Source organism: Lithobates pipiens, unplaced genomic scaffold, assembly GCF_037356315.1.
Source record: "Lithobates pipiens isolate NorthernLeopardFrog02 unplaced genomic scaffold, aLitPip1_a1.2 Scaffold_19, whole genome shotgun sequence".
NCBI lineage: Eukaryota > Metazoa > Chordata > Amphibia > Anura > Ranidae > Lithobates > Lithobates pipiens.
In genome coordinates, this window is record NW_027507764.1 from 275,733,520 (window position 1) to 275,760,410 (window position 26,891).

Sequence of the window (26,891 nt, forward strand, 5' to 3'; positions counted from 1 at the left end):
TTTTTTTTTTATATTTATATTTTTTTGTATACATCTGCAATACATGCACATACCAAGTAAAGAATAAGGGCTCCTGCACACTGCAGCTCAAATAAGCTGCTGCTACAGGGTTTTGAGCTTATTATTTTTTTTGCCTAAGAAAGAGCTCAATAAACACGAGAGGACACAAAAAATCAAGCTTCTTCAAGCTATTATAGGCAAAAATAAAAGCTCAAACGCCTGCAAAAAGTAGCTTTTTTTTTGAGCTGCAGTGTGCATGAGCCCTCATACTACCTGTTGCTCTGTCAGAAATGCACTTAGCTTTTAAGCCTGTGGCCTGCAACACAGGATTTTTGTGGATTAAGCGGTGTTATCTCTATCAATTGTCTTTTGCTAAACTATTCTCTGATCTCTACAACATAAAGTTAATCTTTATGTAGTCCAAGATAACAACTAGGAGGGGCTAAATGAGCTTTTTATTTGTAATAAAAACATCTTTGCCATTCTGAAGCTTCCCTCCAACCACTTTGCATATTATTTTATATATACTGTGATTCTCTACAAATATGCTGCAGAAATCTCCCTCCAGTAAGTCTGGCTGCAGCCATTTTAACTGTGGGCAGCTGAAGCTGCTGCCTATTCATTTACTGGATTTACACAGAGACCCAGAGGCACACCTCCAGCTCTGCAGCTTTCATTGGCCCTCTTATGACTCACCCCCCCCCCTCTCTTCCTGGCAAACTCCCATGAAAGTGAGAGACTGTGAATGATGTCATAAGCAAAGGTTAATGGCCAGACAAACAGGAAGTGGGCTGTATAAGGTATTTACTGGCAGAAAAAAGTGTTTCTTGATCATACATCACAGGACACAGGAGCTTCATTACATAGTGGGTTATATAGGCACCTCTGGTGATTGGACACTGGTTAACCCTCAATTAAGGAGAATTCCTCCCCTATATAACCCCTCCCATATGGGAGGCACCTCAGTTTTTTCGCCAGTGTCTATGGTGGTTGGTCACGTAAAACATGTGCTATGAAGAAAGCTCTGTGCAGGTCCCTGCGGGGGCCTAAGGGCTACAACAAACCAGATTCATATCTCGGGCCGATATTTTGACTCCCAAGATGGTATGGTACCCGGGCCTCGTCATCCAAAGAAACAAGGTTTTGCCTGTAAGTCCTCTCCTATTGGAAGACTGGGCTCTGGGAAAACCAGACTTGGTGTACTATTTACATAGTGGCCCAAAAGTTTCTGGCAGAGTCTTTTACAAGGTCCAGGAAGGAGGTTCCTCTGAGAAGGAACCCCAAAAAATCCTGAAGGTTGGCACAACTCTGCCTGCCGTGATGGGTGAAGGCTGGAATCTGTCTGTTTCAGCAATTCCTGCGGCGAGGACAGGTAAGGGAAGTTAATCCTATATAAATGTATATTATGGATTTCTTCATTGAGTAGTTGTATGTCTTACCTGGTTTCCACCACTAGAGTGAGTAAGAGCAGCCTGATGCAAACTTACTTGCCTTTCAGATACACACGCTCAGTGAAACCTGGTTCCTCCAGATGACTCACGTTTCCACTGCACTCCCTGCCACAATAAAGGTAATACAGGGGTCCCACGTAGTCTGGGGGTCCCGCGCAGCTCCGATGGTGGTCCCCTTACCCCCTGGACGTCCGGTGGTCCTCGTGCATGCGCGGTAAGCGTGCTCCCGTGCTAATGGAGGGGGGGAGTGTGGTTGCGAGCTGTGCACGTCAGTGTGCACGGCGCTATACTGCGCAGGCGCCAGGCGGCAATTTTAAAAAAGCCCAGAGTGCCAGGGGGCTATAAGTGGAGACACAGGAGCTGTGGGCAGTAAGCATCCTAAGGGATTGGATCCAGGCAAACCTAAGACACCTACTCAGCATCAGGTTGTGCAGTTTAAGCATATATATTTATCGTGAGACTTTGAGCACAACAGTGATTGCACTTTGTACTAGTACCTCTGCTTTGTAGCTGAGGACTATGTCTCCTCGTAAGAGGGTCTCAGGGAGAGGTAACAAGGGCACTGGTAAATCACCGCCTAAAGTCTAGTTCTAAAAATTCCTGTAGGTTACCATCCCCCCCTGCAAGACTGGAGCCAGCCTCACAGGATGAGTCAGTGCCCCTGTCAGGTTTTGCAGCCTCTCCTAATACTTCAGCCCCGGTATGTGTCACTGAGGACTCCCTTAGGGCTACCTTCGGAGGGTTTTGAAGGGAGAATCGTGAATTTTATTTCAGCTTCCCTAAAAGATAGCAGGAAAAGGGGTAGATCCCCTCCCTCTGCTGAGATTCCTCTTTCAGGTGACACCTCTGACAATGAGGAGAGATCCCTATCTTGGGACAGGGATCATGAGCAGTCAGATGAATCTGAGGAAGAGGAGAGAGTCCCCTCCTCCCAGGCGCTCAGAAAACAGGTGCAATATTATACTGAGTTGGTGCGTACCACATTCAGAATGCCTGCTGCTGAGGTCGCAACATCCTCTGTTTCTTCCCTGGGGGTCAGGAAAACCCCACAGACTGCCTTTTCCTTTCCAATTCATCCCTTAATGGATAAATTGTTGTATGAGGATTGGGGACATCCCGATAAACTGTTTGCTCCTCCTAAAAGGTTTTCTATGCTTTATCCTCTGGAGGAAAAAATTTGCCAAGAAATGGGGGGTCCCATCTGTCGATGCGGCTGTTTCTTGCGTGAATAGAAACCTGACCTGTCCTTTGGATAATGCTCAGGTATTTAAGGATCCAGCTGATAAGAAGCTGGAAACCTTATTGAAAGCCTCCTTTTCCATGACTGGCGCAGTAGTGCAACCTACAGTCGCAGCCGTGGGGTTGTGTCAGTTCCTCAAGGAACAAGTTAAGCAGATGCTTGGCCTCCTTCCCATTGAGGAAGTGGAGAACTATGCAGAAATACCTCAAATTCTGTGTTTTATGATTGATGCGATTTTGGATTCTGTCCAACAAGCATCTCCTTTTGGTACACATGCGAAGGGCCCTATGGCTAAAAAATTGGGCAGCTGAGCTATCATGCAAGAAGCATTTGATTGGGTTCCCGTTTAAGGGGGAACGTTTATTTGGAGTAGAATTAGACAAGTTCGTCCAAAGAATTTCAGGAGGTAAATCTACTCTCCTTCCAATCAAAAGGAGCAAACGTCCATCGTTTAGGAGTTCTCTCTCTCCCGGAGCATCAAGCTCTAAGCAGTGGTGACGGCCTTCCCAACCTCCCTCTACAGGAAAGGCTCAAGGCCGGGCCCAGGGGCAGAAAAAGACTTGGGGGCAAAAGCCTGCCAAGCAGAGCCCAAAAGCTTCCTTGTGAAGGGGCGCCCCCGCTCGGCCGAGTGGGGGGAAGGCTCCTGCAGTTTGCAGAAGCCTGGCGGGAAGAGATCCGGGACAAGTGGGTAGTCTCCTCGGTATCTCTGGGCTACAAGCTAGAGTTTCAGGAGATTCCACCTCCTCGCTTTCTAAGGTCAAGGATCCCCAGGGATCCAGTAAAGCAGAGACCACTATTCCTGGCCTTAGATCACTTACTATCCCAGGGGGTGATAGTGGAAGTAGACCCAAAAGAACAGGGTTCAGGCTTTAACTCGAATCTCTTCACCGTTCCAAAGCCAAATGGAGGTGTCAGACCTATCCTGGATCTGAAGGATCTGAACCGGTTTCTACGCATCCGGTCCTTCCGAATGCAGTCAATACGCGCTGTGGTCTCTTCCCTGCAAGGGGGAGAGTTTATGGCATCAATAGATATCAAGGATACATTTCTTCATGTGCCAATATTTTCCGCACACCAAAAGTATCTAAGGTTCGCGGTAGAGCGGCGCCATTTTCAATTTGTGGCTTTGCCGTTCGGGCTCGCTACGGCTCTTCGAGTCTTCACAAAGATTCTAGACCCTCTCTTGGCAAACCTAAGAGCTCTGGGTATAGCTTTCATGGCTTATCTAGACGATTTGCTTCTCATAGAGAAAACAGTAGCACTCCTGAACCACAGTGTTACCAGAACACTAGACTGGAACGCCTAGGTTAGATTATGAACCTAGAAAAATCGTCCTTACAGCCTGCTACCAGGTTGGAGTACCTGGGTATGGTCATCGACACCGCTCAAGGCGGGGGGGTTTCTACCAAGGCCAAAAGCCTTGGCCTTTGGGGGTCTGGTGCGCCTAATTCTGGGCAGAAGATCTCCCCCCATTCGGTTGTGCATGAGACTGTTAGGGAAAATGGTCGCCTCCTTTGAGGCCGTTCCATTCGCCCAGATCCACTCAAGGCCTCTGCAAAGATGCATCCTTGCGGCGTGGAACAGGAAGCCCCAGGCCTTGGATCTTCCTATGTGTCTGTCCCCAGGGACACGCAAGAGTCTCGTTTGGTGGTTACAAACCAATTGAATTTCAACAGAATTTGCTGAAAGGCAAAACTTTTCTTCCTCTTCCATGGAAGATTATTACGACAGATGCCAGCCTGACAGGCTGGGGAGCAGTGTTGGAGGAGACGTGCTCGCAGGGGAAATGGTCTGCGATCAAGAAGCTATTGCCCATAAATGTCTTGGAGATATGGGCAGTTTATATGGCTCTCATAAAGTGGTCTTACAGACTACGGGGTCTCCCTATTTGGATTCAGTCCGACAATGCCACAGCAGTGGCCTATATCAATCACCAGGGTGGTACCAGGAGTCTGGTTGCACAAAAAGAGGTGAATCGCATACTTGCCTGGGCAGAAAGGCATGTTCCATCCCTTTCTGCAGTCTTCATTCCAGGAGTGGAAAATTGGCAGGCGGATTTTCTGAGCCGCCAGCAGTTGTGCCCATGAGAATGGGCTCTGCACCCCAACGTGTTTCAGAACATATGTCGCAGGTGTGGTACTCCAGACGTAGATCTGTTTGCGTCCAGATTCAACAGAAAGCTGGACAAATTCGTGTCAAGGACAAGAGATGTTCTTGCTCAGGGGTAGGATGCTCTGACAGTTCCTTGGGATGAATGAATGAATGAATGAAATACTTATATAGCGCACAATGCGAACTGAATCGCCTCTAGGCGCTGTGGCGAGCTTTGATCATCTGCTAAAAGAGGAAGGTCTTGAGTTTTTTCCTAAAAGCCAGGTGATTTTCTTCCAGGCGGATGTTGATTGGTAGAGCATTCCATAGCCGAGGCCCTTGGACAGCGAATCTCCGATCACCCTTGGATTTATACCGGGCTTTGGGCACGAGGAGGAGGTTTTTGTTGGCTGATCGAAGACTGCGGTTTGGTGTGTAATGATTTATTTTCTCCATTAGGTATTGCGGAGCTTCTCTATGCACGCATTTGTGGGTGAGGCAAAGGGTCTTGAACGTGATCCGATTTTTTACGGTTAGCCAATGTAAGCTCCTCAGTGAAGGAGAAATGGATTCCCAGGGTTTTTTTCCTGTTATCAGCCTTGCCGCCGTGTTTTGGATCAGTTGTAATCGCGCAAGTTGATATTGTGGTAATCCTATGTAAAGCGAGTTTGCATAGTCCAGTCGTGAATTAATGATTGTTCCAACTACCACTGCTTTGTCATTCTTTGGGATAAAAGGGATGAGTCTGCGAATCTAATTTATGCCTTCCCCCCGTGCCCACTTCTGTCACGGTTCCTGGGAAGAATCAAGGGGGAAACAAAGTCAGTGTTTTTGGTAGCCCCGGCTTGGCCCAGGCGACCTTGGTACGCAGAGATCATGAAGTTGGCAGTAGGCAGGCCATGGATCCTACCTCTCTGGCCAGATCTGCTCTCACAGGGTCCAATTTACCATCCTACTTTACACAGTCTGAATTTGACGGTTTGGCTGCTGAGACCCACATTCTGAGGGATCGTGGGCTTTCGGGGCCAGTCCTTTCTACTCTGGTCAATGCCAGAAAGCCGGCCTCCAGGCTTATTTACTACAAAATCTGGAAGTCATATGTTTCCTGGGGTGAACTTAGGGAATGGCATCCTAGAAAGTATGTCATTAGCAGGATCTTGGCCTTTCTCCAGTCAGGCCTAGAAATGAATTTGGCCGTAAGCACTATCAAGGTGCAGATTTCAGCCTTGTCAGTGTTTTTTCAGAAGCCACTTGCATCACATTCCCTGGTGCGGGCTTTCATCCAGGGGGCCATGCAGATAAGACCGCCAGTCAAACCTCCGGTATGCCCATGGGATCTGAATTTGGTTCTCTCAGCTTTGCAGGGGCAACCATTTGAACCTTTGCATCTAGCTTCATTAGTTCTTTTGACTAAAAAATTCTTTTTTTGGTAGCCATTTCCTCCGCTAGGAGAGTGTCAGAGCTAGCAGCTCTCTCCAGCAAGGAACCGTATCTAATTATTCATAAGGACCGGGTGGTAATGCGTCCCAACAGGTCCTTTCTGCCTAAGGTGGTTTCGGGATTCCATTTGAATCAAGATGTAATCCTACCATTCTTTTTTCCAGACCCACAATCTGCAGAAGAAGAATCTTTGCACACTTTAGATGTGGTAAGGGCAATCAGTACCTATCTTCAGGCAACTGCTCAGATAAGTAGACTGGTTGCTTATTTATTCTGCCGGAAGGCCCTGGGAAGGGCCAAGCGGCATCAAGATCCACTCTCTTAAGGTGGATTAGACAGGTTATTTCTCAGGCCTATAGTGTAAAGGGGAAGTTTCCTCCTTTTCAAGTGAAAGCGCACTCAGCCAGGACTGTAGGTGCTTCTTGGGCAGTGCATCACCAGGCCTCCCTGGCTCAGATCTGTAAGGCTGCAACTTGGTCATCAGTCCACACATTCACCAGATTCTATCGGGTGCAAGAGGATATCGCCTTTGGGCGCAGTGTACTGCAGGCGGCAGTTTAGATCCTCTGGTCCATGGCTGTCTATATTTCTGATCTGTGTCTCCCTCCCCTCAAACTGAGCATTGCTTTGGGACATCCCACTATGTAATGAAGCTCCTGTGTCCCGTGATGTATGATCAAGAAAATAGGATTTTTATATACAGCTTACCTGTAAAATCCTTTTCTTGAGAAGTACATCATGGGACACAGGGCTCCCGCCCCTCTTGGGTTTTACGTGGTTTCTTATTGCTTTTCTACAAAACTGAGGTGCCTCCCATATGGGAGGGGTTATATAGGGGAGGAATTCTCCTTAATTGAGGGTTAACCAGTGTCCAATCACCAGAGGTGCCTATATAACCCACTATGTAATGAAGCTCCTGTGTCCCGTGATGTACTTCTCAAGAAAAGGATTTTACAGGTAAGCTGTATATAAAAATCCTATTTTTACTATCCAAAGTTAAAACAACAATGGCAGAAGATTTAATAGTTGGAAAGTTGAAAAATTTACAGAAGGTCAGCTTTAAGATAGCCTAGGCAGTATGTTGACAATACAGGACTTTGACTTAAATTTCATGACAAGATCAACAGGATTTTTGGAATTTATCAAAAAGATACAAAATGTTGTCAATTGTATATTTAATCAAAAAGAGGTAAAGAAATTAATTGGGTTTTCATACTCTTTAACTACAAACTTTAATGCAAGTTTTATTCACACAGAAAAGGACTTCGATCCAGAAGACACTGTGGAATATGATACTCAGTTTGATCACAGCATTACTTTTTTAAATTCCTTGACAGAGAATAAAGGGAATGTGGATCCTGCATTTGGTAATATTATTTTTAAATATAACATGTACTCATCAGTTCATGTTTTGTTTTATGTTATTTGCTATACTTTAAAAAAAAAAATTGGACTACACTTGTCTGGAATGTGAGAAAAATAATCTAAACTTTGAGCTTTGACAACTTTGACAGTCTTTTATTGAATCAGGAAAGTCAGAGATTACAATTTTGATTTCAAGGGTTTTACTGTGCTATTTTAAGTGTACGGTATTTCTACCTTTCCAGTCAAGTTTGATTTAAATTATGTGTTATGTGAATACAAAACATACCTAAAAAATACTTCTTAACCCTTTATTTATTTGGAGCATATTTACAGTATAAGTATGACTCTACAGACGGCTTTCTATTGTTTGGAATAATTGGCTGAGAAAACGAAGGAACAAAGTGAGGGGAGGTTTTTTGAAAGTGTATTACCATACAATGCAGAATACAAGCTTTTAGAGTTTAACCCTCTGTTAAGATGGACACATGCTCAAATCTAGTTGACAGCTGATGAAAACTGCCAGCACAGTGAAGACCGGGTTAGTTATGTTAAACATTGCTCTATAGCCCCCCTCCAAAGCAATATAAAGTAGGGGAAAACTAGATAGGATTTTTTAAGCAAATGTATTTCTTAAAAAAAAACAAAAAAAAAAACACCAAAACACTAATGCGGAAAACCACTAAAAACCGCTAATGAATGCTAAAAAACGAGATTGCAAAAAGCTGAAAAAGTCACTGCAAAGCTAAAGTCGTTTTTTTAACGTTAATATAACATCCAGTGTGCATGAGGCCTAATAAGCCGTCATTGTTTTCAGTACATTTTCTGCAAATACAACAATACATCCTGTAGATATATTGTTGTAACTTGTAACAGCTGTGCACTGACCTGAAATCTCAAACGTAGTTCCAGCATTTCCATACATCTCCTTCCTAGATCTCTGAACTCTGCCTCTCTGAACCCTGCATCACATACTACTGATCTGTGAATTCTGCATCACTTACTCCTGAACTCTGCACCACTTTCTACTGGTCTGTGAACTTTGCCTTACTACTGACCTATGACCTCTGAATCACTTAATAATGATCTCTGAACTCTACCTTACTTTCTACTGACTTATGAACTCTACCTTACCTACTAATGGCCTTTAAACTCTTCCCCACTTACAAGTAGTGTGTGAACTCTGCCTCACCTGCTACTGATCTCTGAACTCTGCATCACTTACTACTTATCTCTGAACTCTGCTTCACTTACTTCTGATCTCTGAACTCTGCATTAATTACTATTGATCTCTGAACTCTGTCTCTCACTTACTCCTGACCTGTGAACTCTGCATTACTTACTCCTGACCTCTGAACTCTGAATCACTTACCTCCCCTGCCAGGAGTATAGATGCAATTTAGGAGAAAGCAGGTAATTTAGACAAATGTTGGTCAGTGAGCCCAGTGAATAAATTAAGCCTACGTTTGAATTTCTCTAGCATTGCCTATAAATAGTTACATCCAATGCTGTTTGTTAACATTCAATGCTATCAGTGTGATCTACTGGAATTTTTAGAAACACTAGCTAGCTGTTAGTGGTCATATATTATTTCAGGGAACCTGGCTGACAGATCTGCTAGGATTTCTGGTAAACCTAGAAATAGGGATCATTTCCCAGATTCAGGATTACCAATAAAGGGGCTTCATACATAGGAGGTAATGAGACTACCTGAAATTAGGTTCTGACAATCTTTATCAATTAGGGTGGTAGAGCTCCTTTAAATGCATGCTGGTAAGCTCCTGGGCCATGTAAGCTCCTGAGACATAATATTGGGGAGGTCATATATGGCCACCATTGTGGACCCAGATTCTTGATCTGTCTCTAAGCCTTAAGTGGACAGTATAATTTCTTCTAGGTAATCTGCCAATGTTTTTTTCAAACCGTATACATTTGGGTAAAAGGAATAAAAATAAAATATATTTTTTAATTGTATCTAAGCCCCAAAACAAAAACTTAAAGCGGGAGTCCTCCGTTTTTTTTGTTGTTTTTTTAAAGCCAGCAGCTACAAATACTGCAGCTGCTGACTTTTAAAATAATGACACTTACCCGCCCAGCGCACCCGCGATGTCGGCACCCGAAGCCGATCTCTCGATGGTCTCTCGGGTGCTGCCGCCGCCATCTTGGGTATGGGAATCAGGAAGAAGGGCCTTTTCGCCTTCATTTCCTGGTTCCCTACTGCGCATGCGCGAGTTGCGCTGCGCAATAAGGATGGTCCCCGCTGTCTCTGGGATCCGTGTGTTTCCCAGCAGGCAGCGGGGGACTTTCGGAAAGGGGCGTAGATTCTGCGGTAAGGGGCGTACCTTCTGCAGAATCTACGCCGAAAGTGGGTGCAGATACCTGTACTGTACAGGTACCTGCACCCCCTCCCCCCTGAAAGGTGCCAATTGTGGTGCCGGAGGGGGGGAGGATTCCAATGAGCGGAAGGTCCACTTTAGGGTGGACCTCCGCTTTAATATATACTGCACCATACCAGTTCTTTGATATGGTGCTATCTTGATTTTTTTTTATTACTTTCACCTGGTAATTTTGTCAGTAACACATTTCCTGTCCTTGGGCACAGTGCTCACCCGCTGTATTATTTTGTAGCAATTTCACCCTAGGCTGCCCTCCAGATGTGGATTGCAAACACTTCACCCATCTTCATCTCTATTACATAGAGGACCACTGGGAAATCTGATAACATTGTTTGGTGTTTCAGTTAAATGCATAGGAGGACATAGGAGGACACATGGGAAGTGATTTACTAAAACTGATAAACACAGAATCTGGTGCAGCTGTGCATTCTGTAGTAAGGCCAACCAGAGACTGAAACGAATGAGATTCGTACCATGGGTGGGCAGACTGATTGTTACCAAGTTGATCGATCTGCTATAGACGCTAGCAGTAATCACTGTCTTCTCTTAATGGGGAGGTATGTTTTATTTAAAAAAAACATTAAAATGCACTTACAGGCTGACAAATTCAGTTAGCATTGAGAATCAATAGCACCCCCAGTCCTAGGAAAAGTGGCCGTGCGCTCCAGCAGCCATAAATGACTCAAATGATGTGACATTAGTGTGGCCAAGCCCAACTAGTTTCATCGGTATGACCTCGTCGGGTTACAGTCCCACCTTGTACCTATGGCAAATACTAGTGGAAGAGATATATAATGCAGGTAAGGGAGGGCGCCTGTAGATCAAAAACAAACTAGGCAGCTCAGACTAAAGTTGAGTAATTCCATTGATATAGGTGTAGGCCATTTACATACCTCCTGAAGCCAGACTGGAATACTTCCAGGATGTTGTTAAATGACCCCTAGTCATTACTGCTCACCTCCGCCAACTGATTCCTTCTGTTCAGCCCACAGGGCTGAATGAAAGATCTCTGCACATGCATAACTAGCAAATTTCACCGCATCCAATTCACACAACAGAAGAGTGTGCCCGGCTCTCAATGGAGCCAGATCACACAGCTTTTGTATTTCGCATTTGGATAGGGTCCTTTGTGTCTTTTTGGTTCTGATTCAGGTGCAAATTCAGGTAAAAATTCAGACCTGATTCGCATCTGAATTGGTGAACAGGGACGCACCGGACCCCCTGCCATGAGCTGCGGCTGCAGCATATGTGAACTCGGCCTAACTCTTATCCTCTATGTACAGTCTGTTATTGGTTTTTAAAGATTAAAAGATGTTAGGTATAACTTCTTGCCGACCAGCCGCTGAAGTTGTACTGCGGCAGGTTGGCGGGGCTGTGCGAATCGCCATCATGGTACGTCGGCTCTTTAAATCGATATGGCAGGCGTGCGAGCCCGCAGCTTGTCCCCGGAGCCGATGTCAGCTGGGCACCAGTAAACACACAAATCCCAGTTCTGTCAGGGGAGTAAAGACAGAATGTGTGTTCCCAGTGGCGTAACTAGAACCTTTAGGGCCCCGATGCAAGAAACCATGAAGGCGCCCCCCTGAAACCCAGCCAGGGCCCTTCCCTCCGAGTCCGGCAGTGGAACTCCAGGGCGTGGTCACAGGTATGACCTTTGTGAGCCCTGTAGTTCCACCACTGGCACCAGTAGTTTTTTTTATTATTTTTTTTTTAATTATTAGGTGCCCCATTGGGGGACTGTCCCTAGGCAGGATGGGGTCCCTGTCCCCAGAAGAGATGGAGGGGGTAAGTAATGGTGTGTGGGGTCCTCTCACCATGACCAAGCTGCAGGCCGCGCAATCGTCCATGTTGGCCTGGGCTCCATCCAGTGTGCTGGACGGGTGATCAGCATATCTCCCAGAAAGACCTTTCATCATCTGTGTATGATGGGGGAGGAGGGGGGCTGGCAGACAAGCCTGCAGTGTCCTCCGGGAGCCAGCTCTCATAGGGCTGCACTGCATCTGTGTGCTTAAAGTTTGTTTACCCGGGAGAAGTATGTAGTGCAGTGTGGGCCGGACTTGGGGGGGGGGGACTCTGGCTGGGGAGAACAGACATCGGACTGAGCGGCAATGCATGGAGCAGGAGAGGGGTACTCTGAGGAGCCGGCCGAGGACACAGGTCATGCAGGGAATGCACAACTAAAGAGCAGCCAGTGCGATAGTCGAGCATGGAGCTCTGCTAGTCACCCTCCACCTCCAGCCACCCATGTGCATGGTGCACTGGTACCCCTAGCTGCCTATGCTGCTGCCGGCCATATGTAGAGGGGGCTGCATGGGCCCCCTGCAGCACAGGGCCCAGTTGCGGTCGCGACTGCTGCACCCCCTATAGTTACGCCCTGTGTGTTCCTACTAAGTGGTCCCCCAGTCAGTCCCATTTCCCCACAGTTATAACACACAGGGAAGGACCACATTTAACCCCTTGATTGCCCCTAGTGTTAACCTCTTTCTTGCCAGTGACATTTATACAGTAATCAGTGGCTATTTTTAGCTCCCAAAAAAGTGTCAAAAATGTCCGATCTGTCAATTTCAATATCGCAGTCCCAGAAAAAAAATTGTAGATTGCCGCCATTACTAGTTAAAAAAAATAATAATAAAAATGCCCTAAATAAATCCCCTATTTTGTAGATTTTGTAGATGCAAAGATGCAAAGCAATCAATATACGCTTATTGCAATATATTTTTTTTTTTTTTACATATCGGCCTAAACTGATAAATACATTTTTATTTATTCTTTGGGATATTTATTATAGCAAAAAGTACAAAATATTGTGTTTTTTGTTTATAGCGCAAAAAATAAAAAACACAGAGGTGATCAAATACCAAAAGAAAGCTCTATTTGTGGGAAAAAAAAGAACATAAACTTTGGGTACAACATCGCACATCCACGCAATTGTCAGTTAAAGCGATGCAGTGCCGTATCGCAAAAAATGGCCTAGTCATAAAGGGGCCTTAAGTGGTTAAATTAAAAAACAAATGCTATTTATCATAACAATCTTAACTTTATAAAAACAACCACATCACAAATACCGTTTATGTTTTAATATTAGCATGTTGTGTCCTTGGGCTTTATATTAAACCAACAATTTTACAATTTCAAATTTTAGGATATGATAATCCAGTATTTTCGTCTGATGAGGAGCAAAATATTCCTGTGAAGTTTGCATGGTTGTACAGTGAAGATGCAGTAGTCCCATCCCAAAGAGCACAAGTACAGATACCGTATTCTCCAAACAACTTCAGAAGGCTTACTCCGTTACGTATCAGCAACAGATCAGTTGATTCATTTTTGATTGCAGATGGTGCAGAGGAGCAGCCCAGATCTTTCCTTCCAGAGACAAACATGTAATATTTGATATTCCTTCTTGTTATAGCCTCCGTTCACACCAGTGTGACTTCAGATGCGACATGTGATTTCCAAATTGCATCCGAAGTTGCACCTAATGTATATCTATGGGTCTGTCTTATTAGCTGCAACTTGAAGTTGTGCGTTTTAAAAAGTACATTCATGTATTACTTTTTCCCAACTTCAGTGTAATTTATCTCTCATAGACTGTAATGTAAATCGCACTGAAGTCACGCCTGTGTCCATATCAGAGCGACTTTGAGCCATTTTTCACAAATTTTAACTCTATCCTAAAGAATTTCCGGCTATTACATGAGAAAAAACAGTGTGGGTGTACCCCTACTCATTCACCAAAAAAAGTGTAAAAAACACAACCAAAATTTTTTTTCAAGTACTTTATTAAAAAACAAAACAAAAAAAATGTTCCTCAGTGTAGATCCCTCATCAGTCACGATGCCGACCCCACCAAAAAAAGAGATCTGTCTGAATGTTGGCTCTGCCATCTGACATTTCTTAAATAAACTAAGGGGTGGGGCCACCTGATGACATCACAGTGTGACTGTGATGTCATTGCCTGGTGGCATGCGGGGTCGATTTTTTTTCGGTGGGCGGTAGTGGAGTTCCCCTTAAAATCCATACTAGATCCGATTTTTTTTCTCATCTTTTTAATTATGTCACCCACTGGATATAGCCAATTTGCAGTACATTGAAATTGAATGTCACGCTTAAATCCGACCAAATCGCACCACTTTGAACCAGGGCTCAGACAGATATTTGTGATACCTACAAAATTGTTTCTATTAGTTTATTGTTACAATAGTCAACAATAGATTGGTAATACACATTTAAGGCCCTTTCACACGTGCAGACCGTTCAAATCTGGTAGTTTTTTCAGCGCATCTGAACGATCGCTCCATACATCTCTTTGGAGTGACGGATGTCAAAGGTGACATGTCAGCTGACTTCCAGTCCACCCTGATCCGATCCTTATGGCGCATACACACGATCGGATTTTCCGACAGTAAATGTTGGATGTGAACTTGTTGTGGGAAAGTCCAACCATGTGTATGCTGCATCAAACATTTGCTTCAGACTTTCCGCCAACAAATGTTGGCTAGCAGGTTCTCAGATTTTCCGCCAACAAAGCTGAAAAACCACGTAGTATGTCTAATATGTCACTACGCTACATACGTACTTACTGTCATTATGTACGTAATTGTTGGCCAATATTTGTGTGACCGTGTGTATGCAAGACAAGTTGGAGCCAACAACCTTCAAACAAAATTCCATGGTTTTGTTGTGTCGGAAAGTCTGATCTTGTGTACGGGGCATTAGTTCCATTCCCATGGGATTGCCCATAGCTCAGATATAGCCTGAGTAAGGCCTCTTTCACGTGGACTGTCCGTTCAGGTTCGCCTGTCAGTTTTTTAGGAAGACCTGAATGGACACTCCATAGACCTCTATGGAGCATTGGATGTCAGCGGTGACATTTCTCGTTATATCTGACCCTCTCCAATCCGCAAAAGTGTGACAGAGGAAAAACCTACTTTTCCATTCATCTGAGGATCAGATCGGGTGACCACGGACTGTGCGGTCCGTCCTCATCCGATCCCCCGTAGGGGTGAGTGGCGCTCTGACAGGTCCATCCCTGCACAGTGTGCAGAGACGGACCTGTCATCTTCCTGCTCAGCGGGGATCAATGGAGCGATCCCCCGCTGAGCAGAACGGGCTCCGTACATGGACACGTCCGTATGAAGGAGCCCTAAAGCAGTTCACTGTTTGTAAATCCAAATTGACAGGAGAGATTGCTAGGGCTCTTTAGGCAATATCTCCAGCAAGTGTAAATATTTACATTAGTGATCATGGAGGCTATGGATGTGAGGCAGGTCCGCTATTCCTAATGCACACGACTGGACTTTCTGGCAGACTAGGTCCACGGAATCGGTCCATCGGACAATCTGATCATGTGTGGGCTAATCCAATAATTTTTCATTTAAAAAATCCGGACCTAGAAATAGAACATGTTTCAAATCTGTCCGACGGACTCAATTCCTATCGGGAAAACCATTCATGTGGCCAAGTCCATGTGTTCGGAAGTCCTCCGGAACTCCACTGAAAAGTCAGTCGGAAAACCGTCGGACCTAGTCTGCCGGAAAGTCCGGTCATGTGTACGCGGCATTAGTTGTGCATAGATCCATCCATCCAGGTGGAGGAACGCTGAATCTCCACTGTCAGTTGGAGGGAGCACATGACAGCAAAGTCTGACAGTTCAGCCAGAATGTGCAGTAAGAAAAGCCTTAGCATTACCATAGCCTTTGCCCTCATGCTCACAGCAAAGTGACAGCCCCCATGAATCACCCATATAGGGATGTTATTCAACAACTTGTGTCTCTTCCACTGAGTCTTCCATCCAAGCTTCTTCATGTCTGGGGGACCCACATGCTGATTGTCAGCTGATACTAACCTTGGGGGACACCTTGGAGCTTGGATGGAAGGCTCAGTGGAATGCATGTAAGTTGTTGAATAACATCTCTATATGCGTGATACATGCTGCTGTGAGCAAGAGTGCAAGGGCTATTTGATCTATGCCGATTCTGGTGGTTTTTGTATTTATTGTTAATTGCTTAATGTCCTTAATAAAGCTATTTTGCTTTTAGTCACACTATTTGGGATGCATGTAGTATTTACTTTTTGGGAGATCTTTCCCCCATTTTTGTCTACAGTGCTTTCTGTTGGTACTCAGACCCACACTGATAGCTCAGAACTGTCCCTGATTTGGAACAATGTCCCTCTGTCCCTCTTTCCTCCCCATTTGTCCCTCATTTTGGTCTTATCTATATAGTTGTATATAATATGCACTTTTTCTTTCAAAAGGTGTTTCCCAGTTCTAAACCTTTCTCTAAATTTCTAAATTGTTGCATTTGTAAATTTAAGAAGTTAGTATAAAGGAATAGTAGTGGCAAAAAAAGGACGTGTGGGTTTAATTAATCTTTCTTTGTATAATTCTCCTTTTGGGGGAATGGTGTGTCCTATCCCTACATACTTTTGCTAATACTGTAATGCCCCATACACACGGTCAGACACTACGACCACAAAATCCGACGGATTTTGGGCGAAATTTGTCTTGCATACACACGGTCGCACAAAGTTGTCAGAAAATCCGATCATTTGGAACAAGGTGACTTTATACACATATGACGGAACTACGTAAAGTCCAGTTGCCAATAACTTTCATCTCCAAATTTTTTCTGAGCATGCATGGCACTTTGTGCGTCGGAATTCAATAGACACAATCGGAAAAAGTCCGAACGGATTTTGTTGTCAGAAAATTTTAGATCCAGCTCTCAAACTTTTTCCGTCGGAAATTCCAACAGAAAAAGTCAGATAGAGCCCACACACAATCTGATTTTTTTCCATCAGAATTTCCGACCATGTGTATGGGGCATTAGTGTCCGTCACTTCCATCTCAAAAAGTTGGGAGGTATGCACACCTGAATTGGTGAATTAGTAGACTTGTGTGGCTCCTTATTATTTGGTGCTGTGAGTTCCGCAATACCTTACCCTACCGTTTACAAACAATATGTTATCTCTTTCTCTTTTTCACTTTGGATGTTTCTGGCCACCTTCACATGTTCCGGCACCTCCTATTGCATTTTTAATGATATAAACTAAATGACAAATCCAGACGAGTGCGTAGCAACCCCTCATAATGGCCACAGCAGGTGTATGTAGTGTATTTCTTAAAGGGGTGTTCCAGCCTTAAACAATTAAAAAAGCTACAAACACTGTAGCCGCTGACTTTTAATAAGGACATTTACCTGTCCAGGGCACCCGCGATGTCAGCTCCCCCAAGGCCAATACGTCCCTCGTATTGTGTCCCGGCGCCGCCATCCTCAATAGGGGAAACAAGCAGTGGAGTCTTGCTGCTTCACTGTCTGTTTCCTACTGCGCATGCACGAGCTGCGTGGTGCTTTGTGAATGGCCTCCTTGTGTTCTGGGACACACACATGTCCCAGAAGGCAATGGGGAGGCTCGTCGAAGAGAAGGAAGTGTAGCGGAATAGAAAGAGGCAGATTAGGAAGACTGCCTAGCAACAGGGGTTTCTGGTAAGTAAAAAAAAATAAAAAAATACATTTTTCAAGAATATTAATGCTATTTTTATTTTTAGGGTGGCCCTCCACTTTAAGTTCTGTGTATTTTTAGTCAAAATATTATGACATTTCTGCCTTTAGGAGGAGTAAGACCAGGAAGCTTGTGTGATTTATGAAGACACAACCACATCCAGGAACACTTACCAATAGGGATGAGCTTGGTGTTCGAGTCAAGCACATGTTAGTTTCGAACACCGGCTGTTCGCCCGTTTAGTGAAGCCAGAACTCTGTGGGCCGTTCACGCCAAATTCGTGTGGTGCTCATGGCCCACAATGCACTGCGCCATCGCAGTGCATTGCTGGCTCAATATTGGCCAAGCATGCACTGTGACCCCGCATGATAAGCCAATCACAGCGTCGGCAGCGAGGAGAGCCGATTATAGCTCAGGCTGTTTAGTACACGCCCCACACTATATAAGGCCGCCAGCACGGCAACCTTGTGTAGTGGTCCGGCGTCTGCAGGAGTCAGTGGGTGTTGTGTGCCTCCAGCACAGCACAATATACACCTGTATCTACCCTTTTTTGCTGTTGTCTAATACAGCCATCTGCTGGAGTTAGTGGGTGTTGTGTGCTTCCAGCGCAGTATAAACCTGTATCTACCCTTTATTGCTGGGGTTCTCTAATACAGCCATCTGCAGGAATTAGTGGGTGTTGTGTGCCTCCAGCACAGCACAATATACACCTGTATCTACCCTTTATTGCTGGAGTTCTCTAATACAGCCATCTGCAGGAGTTAGTGGGTGTTGTGTGCCTCCAGCACAATATACACCTGCATCTACCCTTTATTGCTGTTGTTCTCTAATACAACCACCTGCAGGAGTTATTGGGTGTTGTGTGCCTAGAGCACAGCACAATATACACTTGTATCTACCCTTTATTGCTGGTGTTCTCTAATACAGCCATCTGCAGGAGTTAGTGGGTGTTGTGTGCCCCCAGCACAGCACAATATACACCTGTATCTACCCTTTATTGCTGGAGTTCTCTTATACAGCCATCTGCAGACGTTAGTGGTTGTTGTGTGCTTCCAGCGCAGTATACACCGGCATCTACCCTTTATTGCTGGAGTTCTCTAATACAGCCAACTGCAGGAGTTAGTGGGTGTTATGTGCCTCCAGCACAGCACAATATACACCTGTATCTACCCTTTATTGCTGGTGTTCTCTAATACAGCCATCTGCAGGAGTTAGTTGGTGTTGTGTGCCTCCAGCGCAGTATACACCTGTATCTACCCTTTATTGCTGTTCTCTAATAGAACCATCTGCATGAGTTAGTGGGTGTTGTGTGCCTCCAGCACAGCACAGTATACTCCTGTATCTACCCTTTTTTGCTGGTGTTCTATAATAAAGGCATCTGCAGGAGTTAGTGGGTGTTTTGTGCCTCCAGCACAGCACAGTATACACCTGTATCTACCCTTTAATTTCTGGTGTTCTATAATAAAGGCATCTGCAGGAGTTAGTGGGTGTTGTGTGCCTCCAGCACAGCACAGTATACACCTGTATCTACCCTTTATTGCTGGTGTTCTATAATAAAGGCATCTGCAGGAGTTAGTGGGTGTTTTGTGCCTCGAGCACAGCACAGTATACACCTGTATCTACCCTTTATTGCTGGTGTTCTATAATAAAGGCCTCCAGCACAATATACACTACCCAATTGCTGGTTTTCCCATCTCCCTGCAGACCATTACGATGTCTGTAAGGCCAACAAGGAGAGGCCGACAGGCACGAGCCAATAAAAGAGGGCAAGCAGGCTCTGTGTCTAGAGACAACAGTGCTGGTCATGGACGCAGTGCATCGTCATCAGCACGTGGCCATGGGACACGCTTGTCCTTATTTTCGGCAGCTGGACATGTTGAGCCATATCATGCCGAAGACATGGTAGAGTGGATGACCAAGCCCCCTTCATCCTCCTCATCCTCTCTCACCCAGTGTCAGGGTACTAGTAAAGCAGCTGCCAACGCATCCTCTTCCCTCGTCTCAATGTCATCATCAGTCACTCCTTCCCTAGACCCACCATGTCCTCCTGAGGTGTCCCCCGAACTATTTGAGCACAGTGTTGGGTACATGCTCCAGGAGAATGCCCGGTGTTTTGAAGGCTCTGATGATACTCAGCTAGAGGAAGGCAAAAGCGTGAGCGCAGAGGGAGGGGATGCTCAAGAAGGACAGCAATCTGGCAGTCATGTTCCATAAGCTGCAGCATACTGCCAGGTTTTCTCCAGTAATGAAGAGGGAAGGGATGATGAGGTCACTGACTCCGCGTGGGTGCCTGGTAGGAGAGAGGAGGAGGACGAGGAGGAGCAGGCACATCTCCAACGAGGCAGGATGCCCTCCGGGGGCCAGCTTAGGGGCAGCACACTGACTGAATCACACCGCAGAGCTCCGCCTGTGCAGGGCGTTGCCTCTGCGCGTTATTCCAAAAGTTCTTTGGTGTGGGCATTTTTTGAGACGAGTGCATCAGATCGCACCGCTGCTATTTGCAACATATGTCTCAAACTTATCTCATGTGGCCAAAACATCAGCCACTTGGGCACCACATGCTTGACCAGACATATGTTGACCTGCCATGCAGCTCGTTGGTAAGCGTACCTTAAAGACCCACACCAAAGAACAAAGCGGACCTCTCCTTGCTCCTCATCAGCTGGGATCTCCAACCCCACTAGACCTTCAGTCCTTTCTTAAACCTGCACTGAGAGGAATGAAGATGATGTGTAGAATTAGGTGTGTCACAGCCAAGTGCTTGCGGGCACTCTGCTAGCAGTACACCCACGTCTGATTGTAGCAGGCAAATTTCCCTGCCCCTGCTGCTGGACCATTGAAAGAAGTTCACTCCCAGCCATCCATATGCCCAGCGGTTGAATGCTAGCTTGGCTAAATTTATGGCACTTCAACTGCTGCCTTTTCAGTTGGTAGACTCGGCCCCCTTCCGTGAGTTTGTGCAATGTGTGGTTCCTCAGTGGCAGGTCCCCAAACGACACTTTTTCTCACAGAAGGCGATTCTGGCTCTCTACCGGCATGTCGAAGGCAATGTCCTTGCCTCGCTGGACAGGGCGGTCAGCGGTAAGGTGCATATTACCGCTGACTCATGGTCCAGCAGGCATGGACAGGGACGTTACCTGTCTTTCATGGCCCATTGGGTCACTCTTCTGGCAGCTTGAAGGATGCAGTACAAGGTGCAGTAGTGTTGGAGGTTGTTCCGCCACCACACCTCCAAAATGCTACTACTGGTTGTGACACACCTATCTCCTCCACCCCCTCCTCTTCTTCTTCCTCCATAGCCTCTTCCAGTGCTCTGTCCTCAGAACCAGCGGTGCTCCATAGGCATTCAAGGAGCTACGCAAATACGCAGGCAAAAAGATGCCATGCTGTGCTTGCTCTAATTTGTTTGGGGGACAGGAGCCACACTGGGGCAGATATTTTGTCAGCTCTGCAGGGGCAGGCCGAGAGGTGTTTGACGCCACGCCAGCTTAAGCTAGGAATGATGGTTTGCGACAATGGCATCAGCCTCCTCTTCGCCCTCCGACAGGGACAACTGACCCATGTTCCCTGTGTGGCTCACATCCTTAACTTGGTGGTGCAGCGGTTCTTGGGCAGGTACCCGGGCTTACAGGATGTCCTGAAGCAGACCAGGAAAATCTGTGTGCATTTCCACCGATCATTTTATGCCAGTGCTCAGCTGTCTGAGCTCCAAAAGGAGTTGAACCTGCCCACCTGGTGGAACTCAACATTGGCCATACTGCAGCGGCTGCACACGCAGCAGAGGGCCATCAATGAGTACCTGTGTGACTATGGCACCAGGACAGGGTCAGGGTAGCTCATTTTTTTCTCACCACGCCAGTGGGGCATGATCAGGGATGTTGGGAGGAGGTGGCTGGAGGAGGTAGCTGCGGATTATGTTGTCCTTAGTGACCCAGAGGAATCTGGATGAATGCCTCAGCTAACCTACGCTGCATGGCCTCCCTGATCCTGCAAAGCCTGCGGAAGGATCCTCGTATTCTTCGGATCAAGGAGAGGGACCATTACAGGCTGGCCACTCTCCTTGATCCACGGTACAATGGTAAGGTTGTGGACCTTATCTTGCCATCGCAGAGGGAGCAGAGGATGAGACATCTCCGGTAGGCCTTGCAAAAAGGTCTGTGCAACGCGTTCCCAGAGACTGGGAGGTTACAAACTCCTGGTCCTGGACAACGTGTTGCTGAGGCTTCGGTTAGAAGGAGCGGTGGAGAAGGTGGCCGTCTGACCGATGCATTCAGACAATTTTTTAGTCCGCAGCCCAAAGGTATGATCGGTTCCAGCAACCATCGCCAGCATCTGATTTACATGGTGCAGGAATACCTAGGGGCAAGGTCAGAATTGGACACCTTTCCCACCGAAAATCCTCTGGCTTACTGGGTCTTGAGGATGGATCACTGGCCAGAGCTTGCAAAGTATGCAATTGAGCTACTGGCCTGTCCTGCATCCAGTGTTCTTTCGGAATGCACCTTCAGTGCTGCTGGTGGCTTTGTAACCAATCACAGGGTGCGCCTGTCCACCGACTCGGTTGATCGACTTACCTTCATAAAGATGAATCAGTATTGGATCACCACCAGCTACCAAGCACCTGAAGCTGATGTAACTGAATAATTTTTTTTTTAAATATCACATCCCTTCAAGACTGCCTATGCTGATGCTGAGTGACTGTCCTGTTATGTTGACTGTCTATCCTCTTCCTCCTCCGCTGATATCTTGGAAGAACATTTTTGGTTCTGGGTGATGCCACCAGCCCAATTTTTAGCCCCTGTTTAACAGGGACGTGTAATTACAATTTTTGATGCAATGCTTTGCAGCAGGGCTCATTCCTGCACTCCAACTAGAGTATATGGTAGAGGTTGCAGTGTATAGGCCCAATTTTTCAGCCCTTTTTAAAAGGGGCATGTAATACAATTTTTGATGCAATGCTTTGCAGCAGGGCTCATTCCTGCACTCGAACGAGAGTATCTGGGAGAGGTTGCAGTGTTGTGGCACCAGCAAGCAATGCCTAAGGCCCAATTTTTCAATCCCTGTTTAACAGGGGCATGTAATTACAATTCTTGATATAATATTTCACAGCAGCGCCCATTCCTGTGCCCACTGAGAGTAACTGTAAGGACTTATAGTGTTGTGGCACCAGCACCACTACCACAACCACCAAAGGCCCAATTTTTCTACCACTGTTCAACAATTGTATGTACTTACAATTCGTAATATAATCATTCACAACAGGGCGCTCCAGCGCCCACGAAGAGTCACTTTGAGGGCTTACAGTGTTGTGGCAACACCAACACCTTAGGCCCCCATTTCTGCAGAGCATATAGGACAGGCCCCTACTTTCAAACATCCAACTTACAAACGTCTCCTACTTGCAAATGGAAGGAGACAACAGGAAGTGAGATGAAAAAAGACGGACGGCAAAATAAATTAGACAGGGGTGATAACCCTTCCCTATATTTTCCTAAAAGCTTAAAAATAGATTTTTTGACTGGAGCTACACTTTAAAAATGTACCAGTTCAAAATTACAAACAGATTCTACTTAACACAGCAAACCTGCACAGTCCCTGTCTTGTTTGCACCGCCTGTATACTCCTGTTCTGAGTATATAGGGGCTGGGGGCTCCACGCCTTTCCTTTTTTTAATATGGGTACGGGGTTCCCCTTAATATCTGTACAAGACCAAAAGGGGCTGGTAATGGGCAGGGCGGGGCTACCTATGACATTTTTCTCAATGATTTTCATCCATATTGCCGGAACCAGATATTACATTAAAACTGCAAGCAGTTTTAAATGTGTTTTTTTCCGTTAAATATCATTTTGTGCAGGGACTGCTCTAAACACGGGAAACACGTGGCACTTCACAGGCATACTATAGACACCCCCTCAGGCACGATATTTAAAGGAATATTTCACTTTTTTTTTTTCACTTTAATCGTCATTAAAATCAGTGCTCCCGAAAAAACAGCAGTTTATAAAAACATTTTAGGCATTGACCCATGTCCCCTGGGGCAGGAGCCAGGTCCCCAAACCCTTTTTAGGACAATATCTTGCATATTAGCCATTAAAATTAGCACTTTTTGTTTCAAAACGTTTGAGTCCCATAGACTTCAATGGTGTTCTAAAGTTCGCACGAATGCTCGGTTCCGTTCAAAAGTTCTGGTGCGAACCGAACCGGGGGTGTTCGGCTCATCCCTACTTACCAATAGTATTCACAGGTAAAATATGATGGTTTAATTATCCAGCATCTATAGAGATATCAGTTTGCGTGGCATTACCCTTAACTGACCTTGCAATGTGGTCAATTGTATTATGTTTCATTAATTTTGTATTAATTTGTTGTACAGGTGACTGTATTGCTAATAACATGCAAGAATCGAAATGCGGAGTCCTGGGTACATTGACAAAGCAAGATAATATACCTTACGTTTTATAGAAAAATGGTGTCTCATCTTCAGCAGCTTGAACTTCAAACTACTCATCACTGGAAGCTAAACAAAAGAACAATCTGAAAGCAATAACTGAACACCAAATGCAATACGTCTGATGTGAATGAAACAAGTCATCTTTGATCTGAATATCTGAAATTATTCATGAACTGGATAGAAAATAAATCTATGCAAAGCTGATATAAATATAAAAAATTCATACATTTGAGGTCAATTGCAAGGAAATACATGCCAAATTAAATGTCCTTTTACCCTTTATTGACTAGAAATTTTGAAACCTAGATTCCCAGACAAAGTATAGCAGCATTGGTATGTTTTGTTTAGAAGCATTGCCTTAATAACATTTTGATCACTCCTCAATGCAAAATTCCTTCAATTCTGAGATGTTTGTGGGATTTCTTGAATGAACTGCCCAAATCCCCCCCCCCCCCCCCCCCCCATAATGAAATGAGATTTAAGTCTTTGCATAGGAGATAGTGGGCCCGTGCACAGTGAGTCCAGTGGTGTACAGGGGCAGAATGGGAAACTGTAAATGTAAACAAGGTGATTCCCCATTCTACCAGATGACATGTCAGAGATCTTCTGTTCCCAGTGATCGGGAACAGTGATCTCTGTCATGGTAGCACATCCCCCCTACAGTTAGAACACACCCAGGGAACATACTTAACCCCTTGATCGCTCCCTAGTGTTAACCCTTTCCCTGCCAGTGTCATTTTTACATTGATCAGTGCATTTTATAGTCACTGGTCCCCAGAAAGTGTCATTTGGGGTCAGATTTGTCCACCACAATGTTGCAGTCCCACTACAAATTGCAGATCGCCGCCATTACCAGTAAAAACAATAAAAGAAAACAAAAGTCCCTAAATCTATCCCACAGTTTGTAGATGCAATAACTTTTGAACAAACCAATCAATATATGCCTATTGTGATTTTGTTTACCACAAATATGTATAAGAATATATATCTGACTAAACTGATGAATAAATTTGTTTTTTTATATATATTTTTTGGATATGTATTATAGCGGAAAGTAAAAAATAATGTTTTTTTTTCCAAATTGTCTGTTTATAGCGCAAAAAATAAAAACCGCAGTGATTAAATACCACCAAAAGAAAGCTCTATTTTTGGGAAAAAAAGGACGTCAATTTTGTTTGTATACAGCATCGCATGACCACGCAATTGTCAGTTAAAGCGCCACAGTGCCGTATCGCAAAAAATGGCCTGGTCATTAAGAGGGAATATTCTTCCAGGGCTGAAGTGGTTAATCGGGGCAATCCCTTTATGATTATAAATGCATGCACTTTGACACCATCTGTTGCAAGAGTTACTTGAAGATCTCACAATGTCATGTTGGAATTCTTGTAGACCAGTGTTTCTTGATCTTTTTTCAATCAAAGCATCCTTTAAAATTCTGCACTCCATAAAGGTAGCACGCTAAAAAAATAGTTTTACATAATGCACCAACATTCACACATATAGGACACCCAACATTAGAGGTGATTTATTCTTACAAAGCAATATCCATTTTGCACATTGGTACTGACTAGTACCTGTGTTTCTCTTCATCACCCAGCTAACATGATGACCCTAGTGCTGACAGGGGAGGGGAAGTGAGGATGCTGACTGATGTCTTCTTTTAAACCAATAACATAATTGGTTGTTAGGATGCCAGCCCAAAGCTGTAATACTGCAAAATTAATACCTATGGCTTTCCATAACAAAATGGAAGGTTTGATCCACCAGCTGGCTTGTACACAATTTTTGGGCAATTTGGAACAATTTTTAGGCACTTTGCCAGGGCACCCCTGATCAACCCAAAAGGCACCCTGGTTGAAAAAGGCTGTTGTAATATTATTAGCATCAAGTGGTCAGCACTTCAGAATCTGGAATGGCCAGTCCTGGACAAATTACTACTCATGTGAATTCTACACTACTTAAATTATCTTCCTTACAGTGGAATGATTCATTTCAAATAATTTTGCGATTTTTTTTTTTTAGTGCAAATCCTTTGACATCATAATTTTCTTGCTGAGGTTTTTTTTGATTTTGGCAATATAAGACCACACATGTCAACAGCAAAGACGATTACCAAACCATAATGCCACGTACACACAATCAGAATTTTGGTCGAAAAAAGCTCTGATGGTTTTCCCTTCGGAATTCCGACAGCATTTCGTTCAAGCTGTCTTGCATACACATGGCCCCACCAAATTCCGACTGTCAAGAATGTAGTGATGTACAACATGTACGACGTGACTAGAAAAAGGAAGTTCGGGGTGTGTCCGGATGTAAGCGAGAGCAGACGTGTGTTTGGGGAGCTCCGGCCGTCCGAATTATAATCCTGTGCCATCCTGCAAATCTATAGGCCCAAACGGAGCGATTTATCGGCCAGAGGGACTACTGCCCTACTGTACTACATCCTGAGGGGCAATTGTGGAACAGTGGGACCGTGGAGCCCGGGATACGGCTGCTCATCCTCCTCGTGCCTGATGCCATCTTCCCGGGCCTGTGCGGGGCAATCGGGTCTGATCCGGGGCCTGTGGGAGAGGTAAGAGGCTCCTCTCCATCCATCCACCATCCCCTTGTGCCCCTGGCCTGTCCCGTTGTTCCGTGGAACGCCGGCGTTGAATTTCGGGCCTGAGGCCTAGCGCGGCCTAGTGAAGCCTGCCGTGGACCGGACTTTCCTGGACGGCTGGCCGGCGGGGGAGCGCCGCGATCGGCCAGCGGAGCGGCTGGAGGCGGCTGTCGGCCGGTGGGGGACTGTCACCTACCTGACCATCCTAGCTGGAGCTGGTGGGGGGGCTGTGGAGCCACCATAGTTGCCCTGGCCCAGTGCGGCCTAACACAGCCTGGGAGTCACTTGCAGCCCTTACCCAGTGGCTGGAGGGGGAGTGATGTGGTCGGCCTGACCCCTGCAATTTGGAAACAGCTC

General features: G+C 45.4%; 1 protein-coding gene across 3 annotated transcripts in view; it reads left to right on the forward strand.

Moving 5' to 3' along the window:
- Positions 1-24,962, forward strand: part of SLC9A3 (solute carrier family 9 member A3) — a 631,205-nt gene extending 606,243 nt beyond the window's left edge. For 2 of the 3 annotated variants that reach the window (XM_077491947.1, XM_077491948.1), the window contains exons 15-17: positions 7,479-7,589; positions 13,123-13,360; positions 23,858-24,962. In XM_077491947.1, the coding sequence (XP_077348073.1) occupies positions 7,479-7,589; positions 13,123-13,360; positions 23,858-23,861 (353 nt within the window). In that variant the 3' untranslated portion in view covers positions 23,862-24,962. Of the gene's footprint in view, positions 1-7,478; positions 7,590-13,122; positions 13,365-23,857 lie in introns of those variants that run through there. The other variant, XM_077491949.1, reaches the window with a different exon arrangement.
- Positions 24,963-26,891: the final 1,929 nt, after the last annotated feature.